Here is a 26,337-nt window from a genome sequence, read left to right as displayed (position 1 = left end):
CTTAGATTTGTGTTCTAAAACAAAGCAAATTAGTGTAAAGTATGTTTACAAAGTGTTTGCTGCCCTCTTGTGGCAGACTGTGAAACATGTTTGTACTACTGCTGTTTATTTCTACATTGATGGACAAGCGGTAGAAAATGGATGGCCAGATGCAAAAGTAAATAATACTTTCAACACAAACGAGTGTGATTTGTCAACATTTGGACATTTTTTATATCAGGTTGATGTTTTTTGGTGTTTAGCGCATTTTTGTGACAGATTTCCCCGGCTGATGTGGTCATTATGCTATGACAGCTTGTCCTAGAGCAGTGGTTCTTAAAGGCCTACTGAAATGAATTTTTTTTTATTTAAACGGGGATATCAGATCTATTCTATGTGTCATACTTGATCATTTCGCGATATTGCCATATTTTTGCTGAAAGGATTTAGTATAGAACAACGACGATAAAGATCGCAACTTTTGGTATCTGATAAAAAAAGGCTTGCCCCTACCGGAAGTAGCGTGACGTAGTCAATTGAACATATACGCAAAGTTCCCTATTGTTTACAATGATGGTCGCATGAAGTGAGAGAGATTCGGACCGAGAAAGCGACAATTTCCCCATTAATTTGAGCGAGGATGAAAGATTTGTGGATGAGTAAAGTGCAAGTGAAGGACTAGTGGGGAGTTGAAGCTATTCAGATAGGGAAGATGCTGTGAGAGCCGGGGGTGACCTGATATTCAGCTGGGAATGACTACAACAGTAAATAAACACAAGACATATATATACTCTATTAGCCACAACACAACCAGGCTTATATTTAATATGCCACAAATTAATCCTGCATAAAAACACCTACGTGTTTGTTATGCTAGCTCCTAGCTCCTCTGCTAGCTCCTAGCTTCATAGAACACGCCAATACAATTCAAACACCTGATCAACACACACAATCACTCAGCCCAAAAGACCGTTCACCTAACCCAAGGTTCATAAAGCTTATATATTTTTAAAAAGTTACGTATGTGACGCGCACATACGGTCAAGGTATCAAATGTTTAGCAGCCAAGGCTGCATACTCACGGTACCTGATATTCAGCTGGGAATGACTACAACAGTATATAAACACAAGACATATATATACTCTATTAGCCACAACACAACCAGGCTTATATTTAATATGCCACAAATTAATCCTGCATAAAAACACCTACGTGTTTGTTATGCTAGCTCCTAGCTCCTCTGCTAGCTCCTAGCTCCATAGAACACGCCAATACAATTCAAACACCTGATCAACACACACAATCACTCAGCCCAAAAGACCGTTCACCTAACCCAAGGTTCATAAAGCTTATATATTTAAAAAAAGTTACGTACATACGCAAAAAAAAAGTTGCGCACATACGGTCAAGAGATCAAATGTTTAGAAGCCAAAGCTGCATACTCACGGTAGCACGTCTGCGTCTTTGTCATCCAAATCAAAGTAATCCTGGTAAGAGTCTGTGTTGTCCCAGTTCTCTACAGGCGTCTGTGTTTCGAAGTCAAAAGTCCTCCTGGTTAGAGTCTCTGTTATCCGAGTTCTTCCATCTTGACTGCATCTTTCGGGAATGTAAACAAAGACGCGCCGGCTGTGTACTGTTGTTGCTGACTTCGTTCGAAAAATACGTCCGTTTCGCACCGACAACTTTCTTCTTTGCTTGCTCAGCTTCTTTCTCCATAATGCAATGAACATAATTGCAACAGATTCACGAACACAGATGTCCAGAATACTGTGGAATTATGAAATGAAAACAGAGCTTTTTTGTATTGTATTCAATGGGGAAGGCATACCTCTGTTCCCTGGGCTACGTCACGCGCATACGTCATCCTCAGAGGCGTTTCGAATCGGAAGTTTAGCGGCAAATTTAAAATGTCACTTTATAAGTTAACCCGGCCGTATTGGCATGTGTTATAATGTTAAGATTTCATCATTGATATATAAACTACTGCGTGGTCGGTAGTAGTGGGTTTCAGTAGGCCTTTAAACTATTTTTTTTTTTTACCAAATACCACCTCAGAAAACATGTGGCCCTCCAAGTACCTCCATAATGACCAACATTCAAATACAATGATGTAGTGGGCCTAAATATCCATTAAAAACAAGTATATTTAATATGTGTGGCCACTGTAACATTATATACAGACAGTTTGAACAGTAGCATGTTGTACGCTTACCACAGTTTGAGAATCACTGTCCTGAAGCTATTGACTGATTGATTGATTGAGACTTTTATTAGTAGATTGCACAGTACAGTACATATTCCGTATTGACCACTCAATGGTAACACCCGAATACGTTTTTCAACTTGTTTAAGTCGGGGTCCACATTAATCAATTCATGGTATAAATATATACTATCAGCATAATCAGTCATCACACAAGTTAATCATCAGAGTATATACATTGAATTATTTACATTATTTAGAATCCGGGGGCGGGGGGTATGTTTGGCTGATATCAGCACTTCAGAAATCAACATTACAGTACCAATCTCCGCAATACCACGTGGATGTATGAAAACCCAAATGTAAACATGCAATTACTAAAGAATAGAAATTTAAATAGTTACCAGATAGAACAATGGATTGAGGAAACGTTTTTAGACAACATCATGGTGTACACAGATGCATCAAAAACTATAAATAATAAGGTAGGAGCAGCAGCTGTTATCCCACAAGGAAACATTGTATTAAATAAAATAATTAGTGATAAATTATCTGTTTTTACGGGAGAATTGGTAGCAATTTATATGGCAATTGATTGGATAGAAGAAAATAAAGCAAGAAAAGCAGTCGTGTGCTCGGACTCCAGCAGTGCATTGAAAAAACATAGCATCAGAAACAAGACAAGATTTAGTTTATGAAATAGTTCAGTCAGTCTACAGAATAAATAAAGCGGGAGGTGTGGTAACATTTCTTTGGGTTCCTGTATGTAGGAGTTGGTCAGGGAACGAATTAGCTGATATAAGTACGCAAAACAAGCAACCACTAAAACGGAAGTAAACATGGAGAATAAGCACAGTAAAGAAGAAGTGAAGAACATCATTAAGATAGAACACAATAAAAAGTGGCAGGATAATTGGAATAAGGAAACAAAAGGTAGAGAGTATTACAAAGTCCAGAGGAGAGTTGGTGTAATGAGAGGATCGAGGCAATAGAAATAGGAAGGAAGAAGACATTATTACTAGAATGAGATTAGGACAAACATATCTAAATAGTTCATTGAAATTGATGGGGAAACATGCTACAGGACTGTGTGATTCTTGCCAACAGATAGAAAATGTAAGACATGTTTTAAAGGCCTACTGAAACCCACTACTACCGACCACGCAGTCTGATAGTTTATATATCAATGATGAAATCTTAACATTATAACACATGCCAATACGGCCGGGTTAACTTATAAAGTGACATTTTAAATTTGCCGCTAAACTTCCGGTTCGAAACGCCTCTGCGGATGACGTATGCGTGTGACGTAGCCCGACGAACACGGGTATGCCTTCCACATTGAAGCCGATACGAAAAAGCTCTGTTTTCATTTCATAATTCCACAGTATTCTGGACATCTGTGTTCGTGAATCTGTTTCAATCATGTTCATTGCATTATGGAGAAGGAAGCCGAGCAAGCAAAGAAGAAAGTTGTCGGTGCGAAATGGACGTATTTTTCGAACGTAGTCAGCCACAACAGTACACAGCCGGCGCTTCTTTGTTTACATTCCCGAAAGATGCAGTCAAGATGGAAGAACTCGGATAACAGAGACTCTAACCAGGAGGACTTTTGATTTGGATACACAGACGCCTGTAGAGAACTGGGACAACACAGACACTTACCAGGATTACTTTGATTTGGATGACAAAGACGCAGACGTGCTACTGTGAGTATGCAGCTTTGGCTTTTTTTTGCGTATGTACGTAACTTTTTTAAAATATATAAGCTTTATGAACCTTGGGTTAGGTGAACGGTCTTTTGGGCTGAGTGATTGTGTGTGTTGATCATGTGTTTGAATTGTATTGGCGTGTTCTATGGAGCTAGGAGCTAGCAGAGGAGCTAGGAGCTAGCATAACACGTACCGTACCGTAAGTGCGCGTCACGTACGTAACTTTTTAAAAATATATAAGCTTTATGAAACTTGGGTTAGGTGAACGGTCTTTTGGGCTGAGTGATTGTGTGTGTTGATCAAGTGTTTGAATTGTATTGGCGTGTTCTATGGAGCTAGGAGCTAGCAGAGGAGCTAGGAGCTAGCATAACAAACACGCAGGTGTTATTATGCAGGATTAATTTGTGGCATATTAAATATAAGCCTGGTTGTGTTGTGGCTAATAGAGTAAATATATGTCTTGTGTTTATTTACTGTTGTAGTCATTCCTAGCTGAATATCAGGTACCGTGAGTATGCAGCCTTGGCTGCTAAACATTCGATAACTTGACCGTATGTGCGCGTCACGTACGTAACTTTTTAAAAATATATAAGCTTTATGAACCTTGGGTTAGGTAAACGGTCTTTTGGGCTGAGTGATTGTGTGTGTTGATCAGGTGTTTGAATTGTATTGGCGTGTTCTATGGAGCTAGGAGCTAGCAGAGGAGCTAGGAGCTAGCATAACAAACACGCAGGTGTTTTTATGCAGGATTAATTTGTGGCATATTAAATATAAGCCTGGTTGTGTTGTGGCTAATAGAGTATATATATGTCTTGTGTTTATTTACTGTTGTAGTCATTCCCAGCTGAATATCAGGTCACCCCCGCCTCTCACAGCATCTTCCCTATCTGAATAGCTTCAACTCCCCACTAGTCCTTCACTTGCACTTTACTCATCCACAAATCTTTCATCCTCGCTCAAATTAATGGGGAAATTGTCGCTTTCTCGGTCCGAATCTCTCTCACTTCATGCGGCCATCATTGTAAACAATAGGGAACTTTGCGTATATGTTCAACTGACTACGTCACGCTACTTCCGGTAGGGGCAAGCCTTTTTTTTATCAGATACCAAAAGTTGCAATCTTTATCGTCGTTGTTCTATACTAAATCCTTTCAGCAAAAATATGGCAATATCGCGAAATGATCAAGTATGACACATAGAATAGATCTGCTATCCCCGTTTAAATAAAAAAAATTCATTTCAGTAGGCCTTTAATACATTGTAGAAAATATAATAGAGAAAGGGAAATACGTTAGCGAAAGAGAATATTAGGTTAGCAGTGGAAGATATATTAGGATTGCACTCAGAACACACAGGTTATAAAGCAATACACCATTTTTTAAAAAACACTGGGTTAAATAAAAGAATATAGAGTAGGAATCCACCTCGATCCACACTCCATTACAGAAGGTGGCGGTAATGATCACCACAAGGTTGCTTGCCAACCGCCATAAAAATCACAAGAAGAAGAAGAAGAAGGAAACTTCCGTCGTGGGTGCAGCTGTTGACCGAAAGCAGCTATGGGAAACGACGGATGAAGCTTTTGAAATACTGCTGGTACATTACAATACATCTTAAACGATAGTGAAACGTTTGTTTTGCATCAAATGTGTTTGATTTTTACCAGCACTGTGTTTGTGTTGCTTGCATGTTAACGTAAGGAGCTTGCCAGAGGCCTACTAGCTAGAGTGCTATACCTTTTCATAGAGGCTTCATGTTTTTTGTATTTTAAAATGTTTCTTTCATGTTTGATGGTTCAAGCATTTTAGTACAAGACGGACAGCTATTGCGTTTTGAATACTAGACATTAACGCATGCTTACTGTATTTATCTAAAATGGAAGTACGAGCACGTCTCCAAAAATACGTTAAATTCTAAATATATTTTTTTTCAGTTTGCTTCAGAGGCTGGAACTTTTGCATTCCTTAGATTTAACTTGACGGTATCTACGGACAAAATTGTAGTTACTAATGCCAGTCCAATTTTAAGCGGAAATTGTCATGTGTACACTTCCGCCACAGGAGAAGCTAACGGCTGCTAGCAACTTGGAAACTACGATCGAAGCTGAACAGCTACTGCCGATACTAAAAGGTAAACATTTAGAAGCAAGCGTGACATGTTCGTGTTTCATCAAATGGGATTTTTGATTTACCAGCTCTGTGTTTTGTACCCTACATTTTACACACGGAGCTTCCTGAAGGCCTGCAAGCTAAAGTCTTAGCAACTTTCCATATTCCGTTGTAATAATATAGGGTCACTGTTGATCAATTAATGTATCAAGTTACATTTCGGCTTCTGGACGTTAATGTCCGACCCTTGTCCATCTTTGCACCGTCACACTTAGCACACGATGGTGCATGGTAAGGCCCTCACATCCGTGTCGCTACAAAGTCTAGAATATTGGGTTGCCGTGAATGTTAATTTCCTTCTTTTTTTATGTTCTACATTTAATTCACATCTTTTAAATAAAGATTGTTCATAGTAGTCAATTCATTTTGGGAATGTTTAACGAACTGCTCCTACGTTTTAAGGGGCATGTCAAACATCAAACGACACTAATCCGACAACGAAATCATTTGCAGTGAAATATCTGTATTTTAAAGGGATCATTATGAATGTGTATACATGTGAGACTTATTTGTGATCTACACAATATGTAATGGTGGTTATTTGGTCAACATGTTACAAAAACTACGTTTACACTGCAGGCCAAAGTGGCCCAAATCGGATTTTTTTTTAGATCTGATTTTGCAGCTAAGATAGGCTCCAGCACCCCCCGCGACCCCAAAAGGTACAAGCGGTAGAAAATGGATGTTTACGCTGCAAGTAAAATGTGATTTTTATCAAACTCCAGCGTGAACGCGCAGAGGCCCAAATGTGGCCTCGACGTCACTTGCATGCGCACTTCGATGGCTGTGAAGAAGAGGAGACACGGACATCAGCGTGGAGCTACGGGAGCTTTATTTTTCTTAACTTAGCATGTAAGCAAATGCGCCAAAACCTAAATTCCGGTCTTTCAACAATCGATATTTTTTCGGAATCGAATTATATATACATATATTACATATAGCCTATTACAAGACCCAAAACCAGTTAGTTGTGTAAATCGTAAATGAAAACAGAATACAACGATTTGCAAATCCCTTTCAACCTATATTCAATTGAATACACTTCAAAGACAACATTTTTTAATGTTGGAACTGAGAAACTTAATTATTTTTTAGCAAATATTAGCTCATTTAGAATTTCATGCCTGCAGCATGTAATCAACAAAGCTGGCACAAGTGGCAAAAAAGACTGAGATAGTTGAGGAATGCTCATCAAACACTTATGTGGAACATCCTGCAGGTGAACAGGCTAATTGGGAACAGGTGGGTGCCATGATTGGGTATAATAGCAGTTTCCATGAAATGCTCAGTCATTCACAAACAAGGATGGGGCGAGGGTCACCGCTTTGTGACAAATGCATGAGCAAATTGTCCAACAGTTTAAGAACAACATTTCTCAACCAGCTATTACAAGGAATTTTTGGATTACGCCATCTACGGTCTGCAATATCATCAAAAGCTTCATAAAATCTGTAAAAATCACTGCACATAACATTGAATGCCCGTGACTTTCCATCCCTCAGGCGGCACTACATCAAAAAGCGACATCAGTGTGTAAAGGATATCACCACATGGGCTCAGAAAACCACTGTCGGTGACTACATTTCGTCGCTACATCTGTAAGTGCAAGTTCAAACTCTGCTATGCAAAGTGAAAGCCATTTATCAACAACCCCCAGAAACGCCGCCGGCTTCGCTAGGCCGGACCGATTTCGTCTAAGATGGACTGATGCAAAGTGGAAATGTGTTCTGTGGTATGACGAGTCCATATTTCAAATTGTTTTTGGAAACTGTGGATGTTGTGTCCTCCGGACCAAAGAGATAAAGGACCATTCTGCTTGTTATAGGTGCAAAGTTCATAAGTCCTAGTCTAAAAGCCAGCATCTGTGATGGTATGGGGCTGTATAAGTGCCCAAGGCATGGGTAACTTACACATCTGTGAAGGCACCGTTAATGCTGAAAGGTACATATAGGTTTTGGTGCAACTTATGTTGCTATCCAAGCAAGGTCTTTTTCATGGATGCCCCTGCTTATTTCAGCAAGACAATGCCAAGCCACATTTTGCACGTGTAACAACAGCGTGGCGTCATAGTAAAAGAGTGCAGGTATTAGACTGGCCTGCCTGTTGTCCAGACCTGTCTCCCTTTGAAAATGTGTGGTGCATTATGCAGCTTCAAAAATTGGTCCCCTCAGTTCCCAAACATTTACTGAGGGTTGTTAACCCTTCTGTGGTGTTCATATTGTTGTTACTCAGCCAGTGTTTGTCGGTCTGATGGACCCGTTGCATTTTGTGGCTTTTAATGCCTCACAAACACTTTTATGTTAAAATAGTGACTTATCCCAAAAAACATCTGTAATGAAGTGCTTCGAGAGGCTGGTAAAGGAATACATTGTCTCCAGACTTCCCCCCCACATTCGACCCATACCAGTTTGCTTATCGCCCTAACCGCTCCACAGAGGACGCCATCTCCTCTGCACTCCACCTGAGCTTAGAACATCTGGAAGGAAAGGACACATACGTGCGGATATTGTTTCTGGACTTCAGCTCAGCATTCAACACCATCATCCCGCAGCACTTGGTGAGCAAACCTTGGATTCAGTACCCCCCTTTGCAACTGGCTACTTGACTTCCTCACAGACAGACCCCAATCTGTGAGAGTGGGCAACAACACTTCCAGTGCCATCTCCCTGAGCACCGGCTCCCCCCAGGGCTGCGTCCTGAGTCCGCTGCTGTTCACGTTGATGACTCATGACTGCTGCGCCAGGTCCACTACCAACCACATTGTGAAGTACACGACAGTAGTGGGCCTCATCCGTGACAACAACGACATGGACTACAGGGAGGAGGTGAAACATCTGGTTGACTGGTGCAGAACCAACAACCTGGTCCTGAACGTCGACAAGACCAAGGACATCATTGTCGACTTCAGGAAGCACCAGTCCAGCCACGCTCCACTCTTCATCAACGACACAGCGGTGGAGATGGTAAGCAGCACCAAGTTCCTGGGGGTGCAGATAACTGACAATATGACCTGGTCCTACACACCGGAGCTCTTGTAAAAAGAGCTCAGCAGCGCAAGCACTTTTTGCGTTGGATGAAAAGAGCGCAGCTCCCTCCCCCCATTCTCAGCACATTCTATAGAGGCACTATAGAGAGCCTACTGACCAACAGCATCTCTGTCTGGACTGAAGCCTGCAGTGCCTCAGACTGGAAGTCTCTCCAGAGAGTGGTGAGGATGGCGGAAAAGATCATCAGGACTCCTCTTCCTCCTATCCAGGAGATCGCAAAAAGCCGCTGCCTGACCAGGGCTCAGAAAATCTGCAGAGACTCCTCCCAACCCCACCAAGGACTGTTTTCACTGCTGGACTCTAGAAAGAGGTTCCGCAGCCTCCGTAGCAGCACCTCCAGGTTCTGTAACAGCTTCTTCCCTCAGGCCGTAAGACTCTTGGACGCATCATAATAATCCCCTCAATTCCCCCCCAAAATGGATTAACTCGCTGGACTATAAAGACAATATAACATACATCCATAAACGTAGATGCATATGCAAAAGTGCAATATATTTATCTTTACAGTAATCTATTTATTTATATCTGCACCTTATTGCTTTTTTATCCTGCACTGCCAACCAGCTAATGCAACGAAATTTCGTTCTTATCTGTAATGTAAAGTTCAAATTTGAACGACAATAAAAAGTAAGTCTAAGTCTAAGACCCACAAACACTGGCTGAGTAACAACAGAACGTTGCATGGAAATTTCTCTGCCAGTTTCTGCATCCCACAGGGTCTTCTTTTGTGTTTTTGCACCTGCGGTTCCCACACAAGGTTGCAACATTGTCAACACTGTCTGTGCTCATTTTGTCGCACATTTGACCCTCTGATGTTCTGTGTTCCTACACTCTGTCCTCCCCGTCTAGGCCTGGTGTGTGTGTGGGTGTGGGTGGGTGGGTGTGGTACACAGAACATCAATTTCCACACTTCTATTAGCCCCGGGGTCCAGTGGACCCCGGACATCGTATATGTAATAGAAATGTGTAGGGGGGTGTATGGTGTGTGTTCATTAAATATGTATTCTGATATGTTCTTCAGAGAAAATGAGCCAAAGCCAGTGAGTCTCAGATTGAAAAATTAATTGTATAATTTTTCTTTTAATAAAAATCGAAAACGGCTCCCACAGACCCGAACACCACACAAGGGTTAAAAGGAAAGGCGATGTAACACAGTGGTAAAAATGCCACTGTGCCAACTTGTTTGCAATGTTTTGCTGCCATTAAATTCTAAGTTATGATTATTTGCAAAAAAAATTGAAGTGTCTCAGTTCCAACATTAATTATCTTGTCTTTGCAGTCTTTCACTTGTCTTGCACTTTGAATATAACTTGAAAAGGATTTGAAAATCCTTGTATTCTGTTTTTATTTACCATTTACACGTGTCAATTTCACTGGTTTTGGGTTTTGTATTTGCGCACGATTGACAAAATATGCTCTTTGGAGTGTTTAGACTGGCAAAAATATCTTATCTGTGTCACTTAAGGGCAAACAAATCTAATTTGGTGTGCAGTGTGAACGAGGCCATAGATTGTGTTTTACAGACCATCTTCAAGCCGCTTTCTGATAGTGTCTTCAGGATGTGCAGTTTTGTGGGCGGTCTTATTTATGTACCTCCACTTATTCTCATCAGCCATGTTATAGTTTTTAGCGCTTCCCTATGAAGTTTACTGACAAGATAGGTTTGAACTATACACTACTTTGTTTTAGAAAATTAAAACCACAGAGGTTTCCACAGGTGGGCAGCACGGTGGAACAGGGTTAGTGCATTGCCTCACAATACGAAGGTCCTGAGTTCAATCCCAGGCTCAGGATCTTTCTGTGTGGAGTTTGCATGTTCTCCCCGTGACTGCGTGGGTTCCCTCCGGGTACTCCGGCTTCCTCGCACCTCCAAAAACATGCACCTGGGGATAAGTTGTTTGGCAACTGGCCCTAGTGTGTGAATGTTGTCTGTCTGTGTTGGTCCTGCAATGAGGTGGCGTCCAGGGTGTACCCCACCTTCTGCCCGAATGCAGCTGAGATAGGCTCCAGCACCCCCTGCGACCCCGAAAGGGACAAGTGGTAGAAAATGGATGGATGGAAACCGCATAGGATGTATGTACATGTACAAGACAGTCTGCCCCACAACAAGAGGATAGAGAAAAAGGAGTTGACGTCACAATTGGGGAAAAACGTCACAAATTTACCCATCGTCAAGTTGGGTAAATTCCAAACTGCTCGTTTGGAGGAATTATTAAGGAAGGCAAGATTTATTTGTAAATATCTCTGCCTTTTTTATGGTTAGATTAAGAAATTTTGGGACTAAAACATGTACCAATTGGTAAGAAAAGTTGGTTTTGCATAATAGAATACGTTTAAGGTACAGTGGGCCAAAAAAGTATTTAGTCAGCCACCCATTGACAATCAATGGGTGGCTGACTAAATACTTTTTTGCCCCACTGTATATCTGATATATGCCAAATCAGACACAGAGTGGCAAAATATTGTGTGAAGGTTAAATTGGGAAGGTGGAATTTCTGAGGTTCCAAGTCGGAAGTTTCAACTCGAATGACCCCTCAGGTCCAATTTCATACTCGGAAAGCCAATTTGTCATTGTCGCAAAGAACAACACATTTAAGTTTAGAGCATCTGCATAGTTCGATGTAAAGTGCCACATGTTCTGAACCCCAAAATCCCTGTAAATAAACCAGTGTTAATATTTAACAGTTAACACTTTTTGATGGCCTTGCAACATTGTAACAGTGACATGGAGATGGTGACAAGAGTGCATCAATGCAAAGTCCAGTTCAGAGCTATTGTAGGTAGATGTGGTTTTTGTCCATGAGAGGGAGCACAGAGGGAGGTGGGGGGGCGCTAGTGTTTAGCAGCCTTATAACCTGAGAATACACACTGTTAGACAGTCTTATTGTTCGGACCTGTACATTCTGTCTGAGGATCATGCAGGTTGTTCTGCACTCTCTTGAGACAGTGAGTGGTGAATATTGAACATACAGTATCTGTGGAAGAGTAGTCCCAATGATTTTCCCTGCTGCACTCACCACTCGGGAGTGTCTGTCGGTCCGCTATTGTGGAGCGAGTGGACCACACTAAAAATCCATAAATTAAGAAACTGCATATGGCGCAGTTGTAAAAGTTCACCATCAGAGGTCTGGGAATGCAGGTGTTGCTCAGCTTCCTCAGGTGGTACAGGCGTTGTTCGGCCTTCCCTGCTGCGGAGACAATCTGAGTGCCCCAGGACAGGTCCTCCGCCACGGTCAGCCCCAAGAATTTAAAACCGCTGATCTTCTCCACCACCTCTGAGCCGATGGAGAGAGTTCTGTGGTTCTTGAGTCTATTGTTTTGAAAATCCACAATCATTTCCTTGGTCTTTTTGATGTGTAAGACCAGGTTATTGTCACACCATGACATCAGATGTTGCACCTCATTCCTATAAACCATCTCATTGTCATTGGTGATGAGTCCGAGGATTGTGGATCGTCTACAAACTTGACAATAAGGTTGGAGGAGGAAGAGACAGAGCAGTCATGGGTGAACATAGTGTAGAGCACGGACGTCAGCACAAACCCCTGAGGCGCCCCTGTGTTGATGACAAGGGTGGAGGAAGTGTTATTGTCCACTTAAACACTCTGTGTGTGATTTGTTAAAACGTTTACAATCCATTTGCACAGGGTGATGTTAAGTCCCAGGTGCTGGAGTTTGGGGTGGAGTCTGTATGGCCGAATAGTGTTAAAAGCCGAACAGTAGTCCACAAAGAGGAGCCGCGCATATGTGTTTTTATACTCCAGTAGCGTGTGGAGCATGATGGTGATAGCGTCCTCTGTTAACTGAACCGTGACCTCTAAACCAAGGTACGTACCGAACCGAAGTTTTTGTGTACCGTTACACCCCTAGCACCCGTCCCAGCACTCCATCTGGTCTAGGTGCCTTACTGATGTTGATGCTGCGGAAAATACGTCTCACCTCCTACGTGCTCAGGACTGGACCAGGGTCTGGAGAAGAGAGGGAGCAGGACAGGGTTGGTGTTCTCTGTCAAAACAAGCATAATGCAATCCAATCCACTTTATTTATATAGCACATTTCAAAAAACAGAACTTTCAAAAAGTGCTGCACAGAAGTTGAGACGTACATACTAGGAGAGTCAGTCATATAAAACATTTAACTATAAAAGAATAAATACAAAAAATACATCAGAGAAAATAAAATAAACTTAAATCACACAACTCTCATGCTGGTTTAAAAGCCAAAAGAATAAAAATATGTTTTAAGACGTGATTTGAAACTCATTAAAGAGAGAGCCGTCCGAATAGCAATAGGGATATTGTTCCAAAGTCTTGAAGCCACAGCAGAAAATGCACAATCTCCTCTGGATTTAAAACGGGTTTTTGGGATGACAAGAAGAAACTGATCAGCTGACCTCAGAGACCTTGTGGGGGTGTACATTTTTAAAAGGTCTGACATGTATTGTGGCGCTAATCCATTAAGAGATTTAAAAACATTTTAAAATGAATTCTAAAATGAACTGAGAGCCAGGGAAGTGATGCTAAAATGGGGGTAATGTGTTCATGTTTTTTAGTGCCAGTTAAAAGACGAGCAGCAGAATTTTGGACTAACTCCAATCGAGCGATTGAGGCCTGGTTCATTCCAACGTAGAGGGAGTTGCAGTAGTCCAAATATAATGAAATAAAAGTATGGATTACCCGCTCAAAGTCGTTAAAAGATAAAACGGATTACATTTTTGCTAAAAGTTTTAATTGATTTAATCTTAATCTTTAATTTGACCTGCTGCTATACTCTGTCTCAAAGTGTTAACATGTGCTCAATGTTTCCTTACCATTATTGCTATGTTGTCTATTACCATTATTGCTATGATGTCTATTACCATTGTTGGTATATTCATTATTCCTACATTGTTAATACAAATGATTGTTACAGTGTAATAATTATTGTTACCTGTGGTAATGCCACTATGATACAACATCTGTATTATAATCCTTGAACAAAGTGAGAGTGAAACTCATGTGAATAATCACTGAATGGAGAACTGGGGGTGGGATTAAATAAGTTATCTTCTTCCCACTCCCTTTCAGGCAAAACTGGACAATAATGCACTATATTAATTTATATTATTATGTTTTGTCAACTTGTACGTCTTTGTCATTGCCTGAAATAAATAAATAAATGAATGAATGAATTAAAAACTAGATCGTACAATGGAGTTAATCTGATGTTCCAATAAAATCATTGTCAAACTTAAAACCAACATTTGTGACTGTGGGTTTTAAATAAGGCATCATGGGGTCCAGGTCACTGGGCTGAGCATTCTGTTTTACTTTTGTGTCAAATAAAATAATTCCCGTCTTGTTCTCATTTAAGTTTAGAAAGTTTACCGCCAACCATGCTTTTATGGTTGGCTGTAAACAAGACAATTTAAAATTGATTTTAAAACACGTGGCACTTTTCTTTTTTTAAAGGGACATAGATTTGCGTATCATCCCCATAAAGATATGCTAAAATTATGTGTTGAATGGGCAGGATGTACACAGAAAACAGGATTGAACCCTGAGGGACACCACAGGACAAGGGATCATAGGCCAAAGCCGAATCATCAATTTGGATTTTAAAAGTTCTGTTTTTCAGATATGACCTGAACCATTTCAAGGGTGTGCCTTTTAAACCCACATATTGTTTTAAGCGAATAATGAGAGTTGTGTGATCCTCTGTGTTAAATGCTGCAGTTAGATCTAGAAGAATTAAAATGGCAGAATCGCCAGAATCAGTGGATATTAAAAGGTCGTTAAAAACCCTTAACAGTGCAGATTCGGTGCTATGAAAGACTTTAAAACCGGACTGAAAAACATCAAGAATAGCGTGCAAATCAAGATAAAACTGTAATTGAAATAAAAGGAGGCTTTGAAATGCGTGTAAAGTTTGATAAAATAGAGGGATCTACATTTTTCTTCTTTAGCAGAGGTTCCACAACAGCTTGCTTAAAATAATTTGGGACAGTCCCTGAAGCAAGACTGCTGTTAATTATTTTCAAAATAGAGGTTTAGGTTCTCCGCTAAGGTGTAACTGTTAGCTGAGAAAGATGGTGGCTTCCTTTTTATAGTCTGAGATGGCCCTGATGCCCTCCCATACCAACATGGCGTTTGTGGTGTTATTAAACATGGCTGGCACTCAATTCCAACTCCGGATTTCTACTGCGTGCGTAACGGCAGCGCACTGGATGCGTAACAGCTGCGCAACGGCGAGGGGAGTCTTTCTGTTTTTAAAGGCCTACTGAAATGATTTTTAAAAATTTAAACAGGAATAGCAGATCCATTCTATGTGTAATACTTGATCATTTCGCGATATTGCCATATTTTTGCTGAAAGGATTTAATAGAGAACGACAACGATAAAGTTCGCAACTTTTGGTCGCTGATTAAAAAAAGCCTTGCCTATACCGGAAGTTTCGTGACGTCAGAGGAGGAAGGGCTGCTCACATTTCCCTATTGTTTACAATGCAGCGAGAGAGATTCGGACAGAGAAAGCGACGATTACCCCATTAATTTGAGCGAGGATGAAAGATTCGTGGATGAGGAACTTTAGAGTGAGGGATTACAGTGCAGTGCAGGACGTATCTTTTTTCGGTTTGAGCGTAACTTAGGTACAAGGGTTTATTGGATTCCACACTTTTTCCTTTTTCTATTGTGGATCACGGATTTGTATTTTAAACCACCTCGGATACTATATTCTCTTGAAAATGAGAGTCGAGAACGCGAAATGGACATTCACAGTGACTTTTATCTCCACGACAATACATCGGTGAAGCACTTTAGCTACTGAGCTAACGTGATAGCATCGGGCTTAACTGCATATAGAAACAAAACAAATAAGCCCCTGACTGGAAGGATAGACAGAAGATCAACAATACTACCAAACTCTGGACATGTAACTACACGGTTAATGCTTTCCAGCTTGGCGAAGCTTAGCAATGCTGTTGCTAACGACGCCATTGAAGCTAACTTAGCTACGGAACCTCGACAGAGCTATGCTAAAAACATTAGCTCTGCACCTACGCCAGCTCTCATCTGCTCATCACGACCCGTGCTCACCTGCGTTCAGCGATCGACGGTACGACGAAGGACTTCACCCGATCACCGATGCGGTCGGCGGCCCGGAGACAGAGGAAGTCAAGGTGAGGTCGGCGGCTAGCGCATCTGCTATCCATCTCAAAGTCCTCCTGGTTGTGTTGCTGTAGTCCGCAGCTAATACACCGATCCCACCTACAACTTTCTTCTTTGCAGTCTCCATTGTTCATTAAACAAATTGCAAAAGATTCACCAACACAGATGTCCAGAATACTGTGGAATATTGAGATGAAAACAGAGCTTTTTGTATTGGATCCAATGACCGTTTCAACGATTGACGTCACGCACATACGTCATCATACATAGACGTTTTCAACCGGAAGTTTAGCGGGAAATTTAAAATTGCACTTTATAAGTTAACCCGGCCGTATTGGCATGTGTTGCAATGTTAAGATTTCATCATTGATATATAAACTATCAGACTGTGTGGTTGGTAGTAGTGGGTTTCAGTAGGCCTTTAAGTCAATGTGTCAGTTTTCACTGCCAGTCTAACGGCACCATCCCTTCGCTAACCCTGATTTCCACAGGATGCGAGATAGCGGAATGTCATCGCGGTGGACGTTTTCCGTTTTTATTCAAGGTAATGTGTCCGGTTCCGTATCCCTGTGTTAAATATAATCATGCACAAACACAAAATAAATTATCCGGTTTACTTTCAAAATAAAATACTCAGATTTCAAGGCGGATTGTATTTTACATTTTGAAACTAAGCACTTACTTATTGGTGTTGTTTCAAGCTAGCTTACCTTAGCTATTAACATGCCTGCACATGGCTTTCTCTACTCGTGTAACATGTTTAGCCCCGTCTTCTAGTGATAATACTTGATAATGATACTTAAGATACAAACGAAAAACAGTTTTTGACTGTAATGGAGGTGAGTATTATTAGTTTAGGTGAGCGGCTCCACACTGGATGCAAACACATAATTAGATACTCGCCAGTGGCAGATAGAGAGGATCCGCGTTGTGATATGCCCTAAAAGGCTTTAATCGGCCAATCAAATGCTTTTTTTACGAAAATCTACTGATACCGATTGGTGGGCAATAAATCAGCACATCCCTAATAATACAGTATATGATAATGATAATGCAAGTAAACCTATAAAACGCAATACACTAATATATGTCTTGTGTTTTTTTACCTTTTGTAATTGGAAGTCAAGCATTAAATCTTAAGTAAATTAAAAAATACAATGGACTTTGAAATTGTTCGCAAATGTGCAGTTTTTTTCTCAGTTGGAAAAACTGGGTTGGGTATTTTTTATTTTTTTTTGCCTAACTACCTTCCATTTTCAGGGAATTCCACATACTTGTTTATCCGTCTTGATGGGCTCATCCGGTTTGAAGAGGAAATATACCCACACCTGGACAGGTGGCTTCGCAATCATATTTCTTTCCTTTATTTTTTGTTACTTTGCTGCGCTTCTGACTGGTGAGTGAAGACAAGCGAAGCGCTTTTTCGGAGCATCCTGTGTGTGCGTGACAAAAAGGTTCACGGTGTTCATTTATTCTGCAGTTCAATAATCGCGCTCAGGTGCTGCGAGTGATGCACAGAGTAAACCCTCTTGCACCCTTTTTTGAAGTGACTGATGAAAACAAACACACGGACATGGCAATTTATCGATGCGGGCAAAGTTATCAATTAATAGATTTATTGACTATCAGCCCAGGCCGACTTATGGCATACAATTGTGAAATTTTGTTACCTTTTGATGACCTTTGGATGAACAACTAAACGTTTGTACTGCTGTCACATCGGTTACATGTCCGATTTATATCCAATAATAAAGAACCATGGGTCAGATTTGAAAAAATCTGATACAGGTCACACATGAGCAAAAATAACAGAATTGACATGCAGTATGAACATAGTACATCATGTTATTGTGTGATATCCGACCTGGAAATAGCTGACCTGATAATAAATGATTTTAGAGTTTGTATCTTTTTCTGTCTATCCTTTCTCACGCGTGACCAGCAGGAAGTAAGCAGGAGTGAGTGACCATGTATCCAACTGAAAAACCAGCGTAGACGAGCCAAGATGAGATGCTCCAAGAATGATTCCTGTCCAGGCTGCTGTGCTCCTGTCTACTGCAATAACCACTTTTTTTTTTTTTTTTTAATTTTGCAGCTTTGCTTTGACATCAAGGCATTGTACCTCTTCTGCTGCTCCAGGACCCCCCCAACCAGTCGTCTTTTCAGAGGGCATCCTGAGAAGTTTATCCTGATCGGCCGACAGGCTGCCTTCTGGAGGTTGGTTTGTCTCCAAGACACCCCCAGCAGGCTGTGCCCCACTTATGTACAACCACTTTCTGCTGTGGACATAAGTGTTGTTGGCTTGCAAACACCATGTCTAATCCCCCATATAACCAATATGGGAACCGAAGAAGACCGACAGGGGGAGACTTCCAACAGGTCTCTTCTGTACTGGGGACTGCATCCAGTCTCGGCTCTCCTGCTGGTCCACCGCAGACTTCTGACAAGACTTTTCCATTGCCAGTGCCCAACTATCGGCCAATGGAAAGAGCCAGTTTTAATGAAGATCTGCAGTGGTCCGTCGACACACATGTTAGCAGAGCCAGAGAAGAGGTGAGGCTTCAAGGTAAAGCGATACACCAGCCATCAGCTCAAGACACTCGCAGGCAAGAGTTCATCTCAGCAATTGGAAGGACGAGCTCCTACCAAAGCCTCAGCAGAAGTTCTGGCAACGAAAGCAGCACCAGTGGCGGCTCCTTAAACTGTTTGTCCAGCTACAGCCGAGCCACGGCTGTCAACTCTATTCTAGGTTTGGATATTGACAGGCCAAACATGGCCCAAACTGGGGCCTCTTATGAGCGCACAAAGCCTAAATATACATTCGAGTCAGCAACCAACATTCTTTTGCAGTTTGGACTTGAAAAGGACGACTTGGAACATCTTGTCGCCTACTCCGAAGACCAAATCACCCCCGCCAACTTACCGTTTATCCTGCGCCAAATCCGCATTCAGAAGAACAAAAAGGCCTCGGATGCAGATCGGCCCAAAGCGATCCCTGAACCTGTGCTCACTGGTGGCTCAGGCGGTCTGACCAGTTGGGGTGGTTCAGGAATGATTGGGATGGACCACAGGGATGCAGCATCTCCTCTTCTCCAGTCGAGTAAAGTCATTGACTACGGTCATACACGCAAATACACTTGCAGGATTGGGGAGGATGCTGCGAGCGTAGCTAAAGGAGCTGAGAATGACACTTTGTTGATGAATCACAATTTGGATAGAGGCACTCGCACTCTAGAGCCGGCACAGCAGGTTGGAAAAAGTGCTTGCCAGGACCAGGCAAGTGCGGGATCATCTTTGAGCTCCATACTGACTCAAAAAAGTAATATTGCAGTGATAGCAGCACAGACCCAACCAATGCAGACCCAAAAATCCATGTTCACTACTTTCTCTAAAGACACTGGCATGCGAGATAATCCATCTCTAGCCCCTAAAGCCAGGCCTTTTGTACAGGCGGCGGCTGACCTCAAGCCTACCTTAAAACCACAACCGCTATCCACTCAGTTTCGTGATGTCCATCCTAGCAGACCTGTCCTCTCTTCAGATACTGCCAGTTGCACCAGTGAGCAGCCTAAAAGTCAAGGTTTAGCTGGTGCAAAGCAGGTCAAAAACCTTGAAACCGAGCAGCAACAGCAGAAGAAGAATTTGGAGAAAGCACAGCCAACAAAAAAAGACAATAAGGAGCAACCAGTGCTCCAGAAGCAGCAGGTTCTCAAAGACCAGGCCAAGCAGAAATTCACGCAGCTACCCTTTCTGTTAAGAAAGCAGATGTGTACGCCAATTTCCATGGCAAAGTCGCCACATCTTTCCATGCCGCCTGCGTTATACAATCCCAGTTTCAGCATGGCCACGCAGCCTGTGTTCCCCGCGGGTCAAAGCGCCGGCGGCAAACCTCACCCCCAGACTCCCTCAGCGCAGACTGTGGTCTCAAAAGGCGGACCGACGACATCGATGGTGCAAGACTATAGTGCGGTAACGCCCAGTGTGTTTCCTCACACGTGTGTTCTGTGTTACAAAGAGTGCGCGCTCATTAAGGTGAGTGAACCAGTGTTCTGTTTTGCTGTGCTTCTTCTTTTCTCTTTGTCACACTTTGAAAGAATTGCATTGGTTGTCTTCCACGGCTGTCGATCAGTGCCAATGAGACTTTATTTTGTTACTTAAATGTTATATTCTGTTGTTAATCTGACATACCATTTTGTATTGCACTAATTGTAAAAAGAAAAGTCCTGGACATACAGTACCAATCGACAGAAGACGATTTTGCTTCATCTTTGACCCATTTTTGACGGATTTTTTTTTTTTTTGGACCTACCTGGTGACCTACTGGGCAGCAGCTTCCCTAAGGCTTTTGTTTTCCTGATCCTCTAAATGGATGCCAAGACGACCTAGATGTCAAGGAGAAGAACCAAGTTCACAAGGAGATTTATCTTTTAGAAAGTTTTACAGATTGGTGTTTAATACTAAGGACTGCTTGCTTTCTAGCTTTTTGCTCATCAGTAAGAAAACACATAATTTTCATGTCTGTATGAATCCAGAGAAATGTCAGTACTGAAGATTATTTTGGTGATGATGTTAACACCTATTTTTGCCTGCTAGGATTGGATCGCTCACCAAAATACAACCCTTCACCTTGAGAACTGCAAAGTCTTTCAAAAGCAGTGAGTGTTCTTTATTTACTTGAAGAATTAAAACCAAAGTTAATTTGCTTTAGTTGACTATTGTCATTGCTGCACTAAAGACATGAACCTTGACAGAACTGTTCATGATAATTCAGGTTTCCAAATTGGGATGGAGAGTTGCTTAGTGAGTCTGATGAAAAAGGGCCAAAGACGTCCACATCACAGTCTCACCATAAGAAAAGCCAGCGTAAAAGTCGCTCATCTTCCTGTTCTCGCAGTCCTCGGCATCGTCGCAGTTCGAACAACCAGGGAGACAAGAGGAGTGACTCCCGTTCGCCTTACAACTCCAGATACAGTCGCAGGTTCTGCCAAACGATCCTAGTACATGGTGGACATGACTTTTAGACTTGACTGACTTTACTTTATCATTCTCCCAGGTCTCGTTCACGCTCGAGAAGCTATGAGAGGCGCCACTCTCTGCCCAGAAGACAGGAACGGCACTCGTCTTCACCGAAGAAGAGCAGCAACAGACTGTCGTCTTCCCATAGAAGCCGGGATCGGTACTCATCGCTTAGAAGCCGCGAGAGGAGGTCGTCGACGCCAACCCAGCGCAATAAACGATCGTCATCCAAAAGATACCATGAGAGGCGATCCCCATCGCAGAGCCGGCGAAGCAAACGGTCGTCACCTAAAATAGGTCGTGAGAGGCGATCTTCATCGCATAGCCAGCGCAATAAACGCTCATCACCCAAAAGAAGCCGCAAGAGGCGATCCTCATCGCAGAGCCAGGGAAGCAACAGCTCGTCACCATCAAGAAGTCGTGAGAGGCAATCCTCGTCGCCCTATAGAAGCCACGAGAGACGTTCTTCCCCCAGAAGGAGCCATGAAGCTAACGCAGAGAGACTTGCCAAAAAACTTCTGGAATCATCAGGTGTGACATGGATGTTTAGGACCTCAATTAAATGCATTGTGTCTTGACTACTTTGTTTTTGTCTTGGTCCAGCTGCCCAGTCTTTGTCAAAGCAATCCGACATGGAGGCTGTGGTTAAAACTCTTGCCCCAGCCTTGTTGGCTGAACTGGCCAAAATGAAGTCACCCCTTTCCAAAGGAGGCACCTCCTCTTCAAAGTCCACTGCAGCCGCAAAGAAATCTGCTGCCTGCTCCTCAGCAGCAGCCAACATAAAGGGCGCAAAAGTGACAGCCAGCAAGCAAAAAGATTCATCTGCAAAGAATAAGGTTAATGCTTGCGAGATCACCGATTAAGTTTTATTTTATTTTATTTTTTTAATTGTTTGCTCCTCTCTGCCTTTGATCAGCCTGGTAAAACCTCTGCTCCAACTTTCGTGACGCTTGAAGGAATTGTTCCGAATCTTACTTATGGTGACATGGTGGCCACCGCTGAGCGGTACGGGAAAATCAAATCACTTGTTCTCATTCGCGCCAATTGTCAGGTACTTACTTTTTGTTCTTGTATTTGTGTCTTTCTCCAACTTACATCATTTGCAACACAATATCTCATGAGTTAGGGTTTTTTTATATTGTCATGTCTTGATAACAATGATGTGTGGTTGTAGGCAGTGGTTTGTTATGAGAAAAGGGAAGATGCAGAGAAATTTCGGGACATAAAAAACTTTGAACTGAAAGGATTTCCAATCACTGTAATGAAAGAAAAGGTGGGATATTTTTTGCTTTTATGATAGTGTATATGAACATTTAATGTATAGTCGTTGAATCTCAGTGAGTTTCTTTTTGACTGCAGGGGACTCTCACTAAGAAGAATCCTCAAAAGTAAGTTGCATTGCTTCATTTACCTCAACTTATTTTCACAGGAAAGATCAGTAAATAGTAGGGATGGTTTGATTTGATATTACCTAAATTTACTGTGTCGGAAATTGCGAGGGGGAGAGACCATCACATCCCCTCCATTAGTCTAAATTTTATGGAAATCTTCGATTCAACACGGTGCAATGACCTGGCGGCTGCAACGTGAATTAATTACCCTACTGCCGTTGTCACATCAGCTGTGTAGAAGTACTTTACGTTCCAAAAAGAGAGTTTTAGCTGATGGCAACCATGCTGTATTGGACTTTGACTTCCTATATTGGCAGTCACAGCAACGACCATATTTTTTGGACCACAAGGCACACCGGATTATAAAGTGCACTGCAGATGAGGGGGTCTATTAAGGTCTTATTTTCATACAAAAGGTGCACCGGATTATAAGACTCATTAAAGCGGTCATATATGATTTTTTTTTTACACTTCCTTGAGGTCCACATAACATGTAATGGAGGTTCTTCTGTAAAAATGTTGCAAACTTTTACAGACCATCTTTAAGCTGCTTTCTGATCGTTACTTCAGGATGCACTGTTTTGTGGGCAATCTTATTTTCGTGGCCCCACTTCGACAGCGTCTTTTCCCCGTCATCTTTGTTGTACCAGTAGTTTTTAGTGCTGCCATAGCAAGTCTACTGACAGATATCAGTTTGAACTAGGGCTGGGCGATATGGCCTTTTATTAATATCTCAATATTTTTAGGCCATGTCACGAAACACAATATATATCTCGATATTTGGCCTTAGCCTTGAATTAACACTTGATGCATATAATCACACCAGTATGGTGATCGTATGTGTCTACATTAAAACATTCTTGTTCATACGGCATTAATATATGCTCATTTTAAACTTTCATGCAGAGGGAAATCACAACTAAGTCAATTTACCAAAACTGTATTTATTAAACAGTTATTAAGCAGTGGCACAAACATTCATGTAATTTACAAAACAGAACGTGCAAGATTGTCAGAGACCTTTTAAAACAATCTATTAGTGCAATTTTGTGCATGATGTCACTAAGATGACATATCAAAACAACACTAAATTAAAGTGCACTTTTTGAACAGAACGCCACTACAATGTTTTAAAACAAATAAAGTGCATGAAGTCACACAAGATATTTCAATAACTGTCAAATAAAAATGAGCTGCATAATAGGAAATCAAATAGTGTATGTCCTTCGCTATGTGGTAGGTTCCTGCGGACGTTATCTCCTTCTGTTGTTGACTATTTTTTTCATACGGTGTTGATCTGGAAATGGTTGCTTAGGCATTTTGTTGGTGTGGCACCAAACGGAGATATTGACATGCAGAGTTTCAAGCACTCCTTATTCTCTAGCGGGTGACTTTTCAAATGATGCTACAAATTAGCAGTAATGCTACTTTTTGTAGCAACGCTTTTGCCGCATACTTGACATATTACTGTTGTTTGTTCAACATCTTCCCGCTTGAAGCCAAACCACCGCCAGACGATAGACCCCGTGCTGTTTTTCTTGGGAATTAATTCTTCTTCTTTCATTTGTTACCAGATTCGCACCTTCTCTCTCTCGTATTACCAATCGCACCGCACCGCTAGCAGCACAGCTAACTTTACCCATTCCGCTACCTCTGCTCCGCGAGAGCCTATGACGTTGCACGCGCGACAGTATGTGACGTATGTAAGAAGGTGCGCTTGTTTTATGTCTCTTTGAGAAGTAGAGACAAGAAAGAGGGAGAAACGCCTGTAGTGTAATGCCCGCAGCTAAAAGCAACTGCGTGAGAACGTATACTCGAATATCACGATATAGTCATTTTCTATATCCCACAGAGACAAACCGGCGATATATCGAGTATATTCGATATATCGCCCAGCCCTGTTTTGTACTGTACGCTCCTTTTATTCTACAAATGACAACAGTGGAGGCTGAATGCCCCACAACGAGGATAGAGAAAAAGGAGCTTATTGACGATGGTGCGGGCTACATTTGCAAATTTTCGTGACTTATGCGGATCCCAAATACACAACAGCAGGAACAAAACACCAGATGTCTCCTAAAAGGTACGATTTTGTGGTCCTTGTATACGCACCATAATACTCGTATGTTGAAGCACTGCACTTCTGACTACGGTAACCGTAATGGGCCGACAATCCATTAAGCGGTGCGGCTTCGTATCTTACCAAAGTCTTACTAAAATAATTTGAGAGATTTTTTTAATGCTGTGTGTTATGTTCTATATTCTCAATGAAACATTGAAGTGTTGGGCTTGCTTGCTCACCTGTACTTGCTGGAGTAATTTAGTGAACAGGTGTCAGTCAACCTGCAGTTCACACGTATCACTTATGTGTGACTGTCATCTACTGGTCACACTTATCATTACAACTTCTATCAAATAAAATTGCTTTGCTCTATGTGTCATACTTGATCATTTTGCGATATTGCCATATTTTTGCTGAAAGGATTTAGTATAGAACAACGACGATAAAGATCGCAACTTTTGGTATCTGATAAAAACAACCCTTGCCCCTACCGGATGTAGCGTGACGTCACAAGACAAAGGATTCATCACAATTCCGCTTTGTTTACAATGGAGCGAGAGACATTGGGACAGAGAAAGCGACGATTACCCCATTAATTTGAGCGAAAAGATGAAAGATTTGTGGATGAAGAACTTTAGAGTGAAGGACTACAGTGTAGTGCGGGTGTATCTTTTTTTGCTCTGACCGTAACTTAGGTACAAGCTGGCTCATTGGATTCCACACTGTCTCCTTTTTCTATTGTGGATCACGGATTTGTATTTTAAACCACCTCAGATACTATATCCTCTTGAAAATGAGAGTCGAGAACGCGAAATGGACATTCACAGTGACTGAACATGTAAATACACGGTTAATAATTTTCAGCTTGGCGAAGCTAAAAAAATAGAAGCTAACTTAGCTACGGGGCTAACGTGATAGCATCAGTCTCAAATGCAGATAGAAACTACATTTTAAAAAAACCCTGACTGGAAGGATAGACAGAAGATCAACAATACTATTAAACCATGAACATGTAAATACACGGTTAATAATTTTCAGCTTGGCAAAGCTAAAAAAATAAAAGCTAACTTAGCTACGGGGCTAACGTGATAGCATTAGTCTCAAATGCAGATAGAAACTAAATTAAAAAAAAACCTGACTGTAAGGATAGACAGAAGATCAACAATACTATTAAACCATGAACATGTAAATACACTGTTAATAATTTTCAGCTTGGCGAAGCTAAAAAAAATAGAAGCTAACTTAGATGCGGCGGCGGGCGTTGTACGCTTTTGACGACACCCCGGCCGCCATCAGAGTCGGCAAGAAACATATATTTCCCCAAAGTTACGTACGTGACATGCACATATCCACGCGCACGTACGGGCAAGCTATCAAATGTTTGGAAGCCAAAGCTGTACTCACCGTAGTGCGTCTGCTATCCTGCTCAAAACACAACACAACCTCCTGGTGTTGGTGTTGCTACAGCCAGCCGCTAATACACCGATCGCACCTACAACTTTCTTATTTGCAGTCTCCATTGTCCATTAAAGAAATTGCAAAAGATTCACCAACACAGATGTCCAGAATACTGTGGAATTTTGTCGAAGAAAACAGAGGTATTTGTATGGGT

The 26,337-nt window shown here is 41.7% G+C and overlaps 2 protein-coding genes across 7 annotated transcripts in view; both read left to right on the top strand.

Annotated features, from left to right (window-relative positions):
• The window catches only part of LOC133661975 (type I phosphatidylinositol 4,5-bisphosphate 4-phosphatase-B-like), an 18,385-nt gene extending 18,084 nt beyond the window's left edge, over nucleotides 1-301 (top strand). For 2 of the 3 annotated variants that reach the window (XM_062065590.1, XM_062065589.1), the window contains exon 9: nucleotides 1-301. This exon is cut by the window's left edge and continues 386 nt beyond it. The gene's annotated coding sequence lies outside the window, so the exon portion shown is untranslated. The other variant, XM_062065588.1, reaches the window with a different exon arrangement.
• Nucleotides 302-5,355: 5,054 nt separating this feature from the next.
• Nucleotides 5,356-26,337, top strand: part of LOC133661972 (uncharacterized) — a 38,230-nt gene continuing 17,248 nt past the window's right edge. The window contains exons 1-11 of one of the 4 annotated variants that reach the window (XM_062065584.1): nucleotides 5,356-5,490; nucleotides 5,955-6,024; nucleotides 7,565-7,660; nucleotides 18,352-20,288; nucleotides 20,850-20,911; nucleotides 21,028-21,234; nucleotides 21,310-21,803; nucleotides 21,876-22,108; nucleotides 22,189-22,323; nucleotides 22,447-22,545; nucleotides 22,632-22,660. In XM_062065584.1, coding sequence (XP_061921568.1) covers nucleotides 18,570-20,288; nucleotides 20,850-20,911; nucleotides 21,028-21,234; nucleotides 21,310-21,803; nucleotides 21,876-22,108; nucleotides 22,189-22,323; nucleotides 22,447-22,545; nucleotides 22,632-22,660 — 2,978 coding nt within the window. In that variant the 5' untranslated portion in view covers nucleotides 5,356-5,490; nucleotides 5,955-6,024; nucleotides 7,565-7,660; nucleotides 18,352-18,569. The remainder of the gene's footprint in view (nucleotides 5,491-5,954; nucleotides 6,025-7,564; nucleotides 7,661-18,351; nucleotides 20,289-20,849; nucleotides 20,912-21,027; nucleotides 21,235-21,309; nucleotides 21,804-21,875; nucleotides 22,109-22,188; nucleotides 22,324-22,446; nucleotides 22,546-22,631; nucleotides 22,661-26,337) is intronic. The other 3 variants (XM_062065586.1, XM_062065583.1, XM_062065585.1) reach the window with 3 other exon arrangements.

The sequence above is a fragment of the Entelurus aequoreus genome, linkage group LG12 (genome assembly GCF_033978785.1).
Source record: "Entelurus aequoreus isolate RoL-2023_Sb linkage group LG12, RoL_Eaeq_v1.1, whole genome shotgun sequence".
Lineage (NCBI taxonomy): Eukaryota > Metazoa > Chordata > Actinopteri > Syngnathiformes > Syngnathidae > Entelurus > Entelurus aequoreus.
The sequence above is the reverse complement of the archived record's forward strand: the minus strand, read 5'-3'. Positions and strand labels throughout refer to the sequence as shown.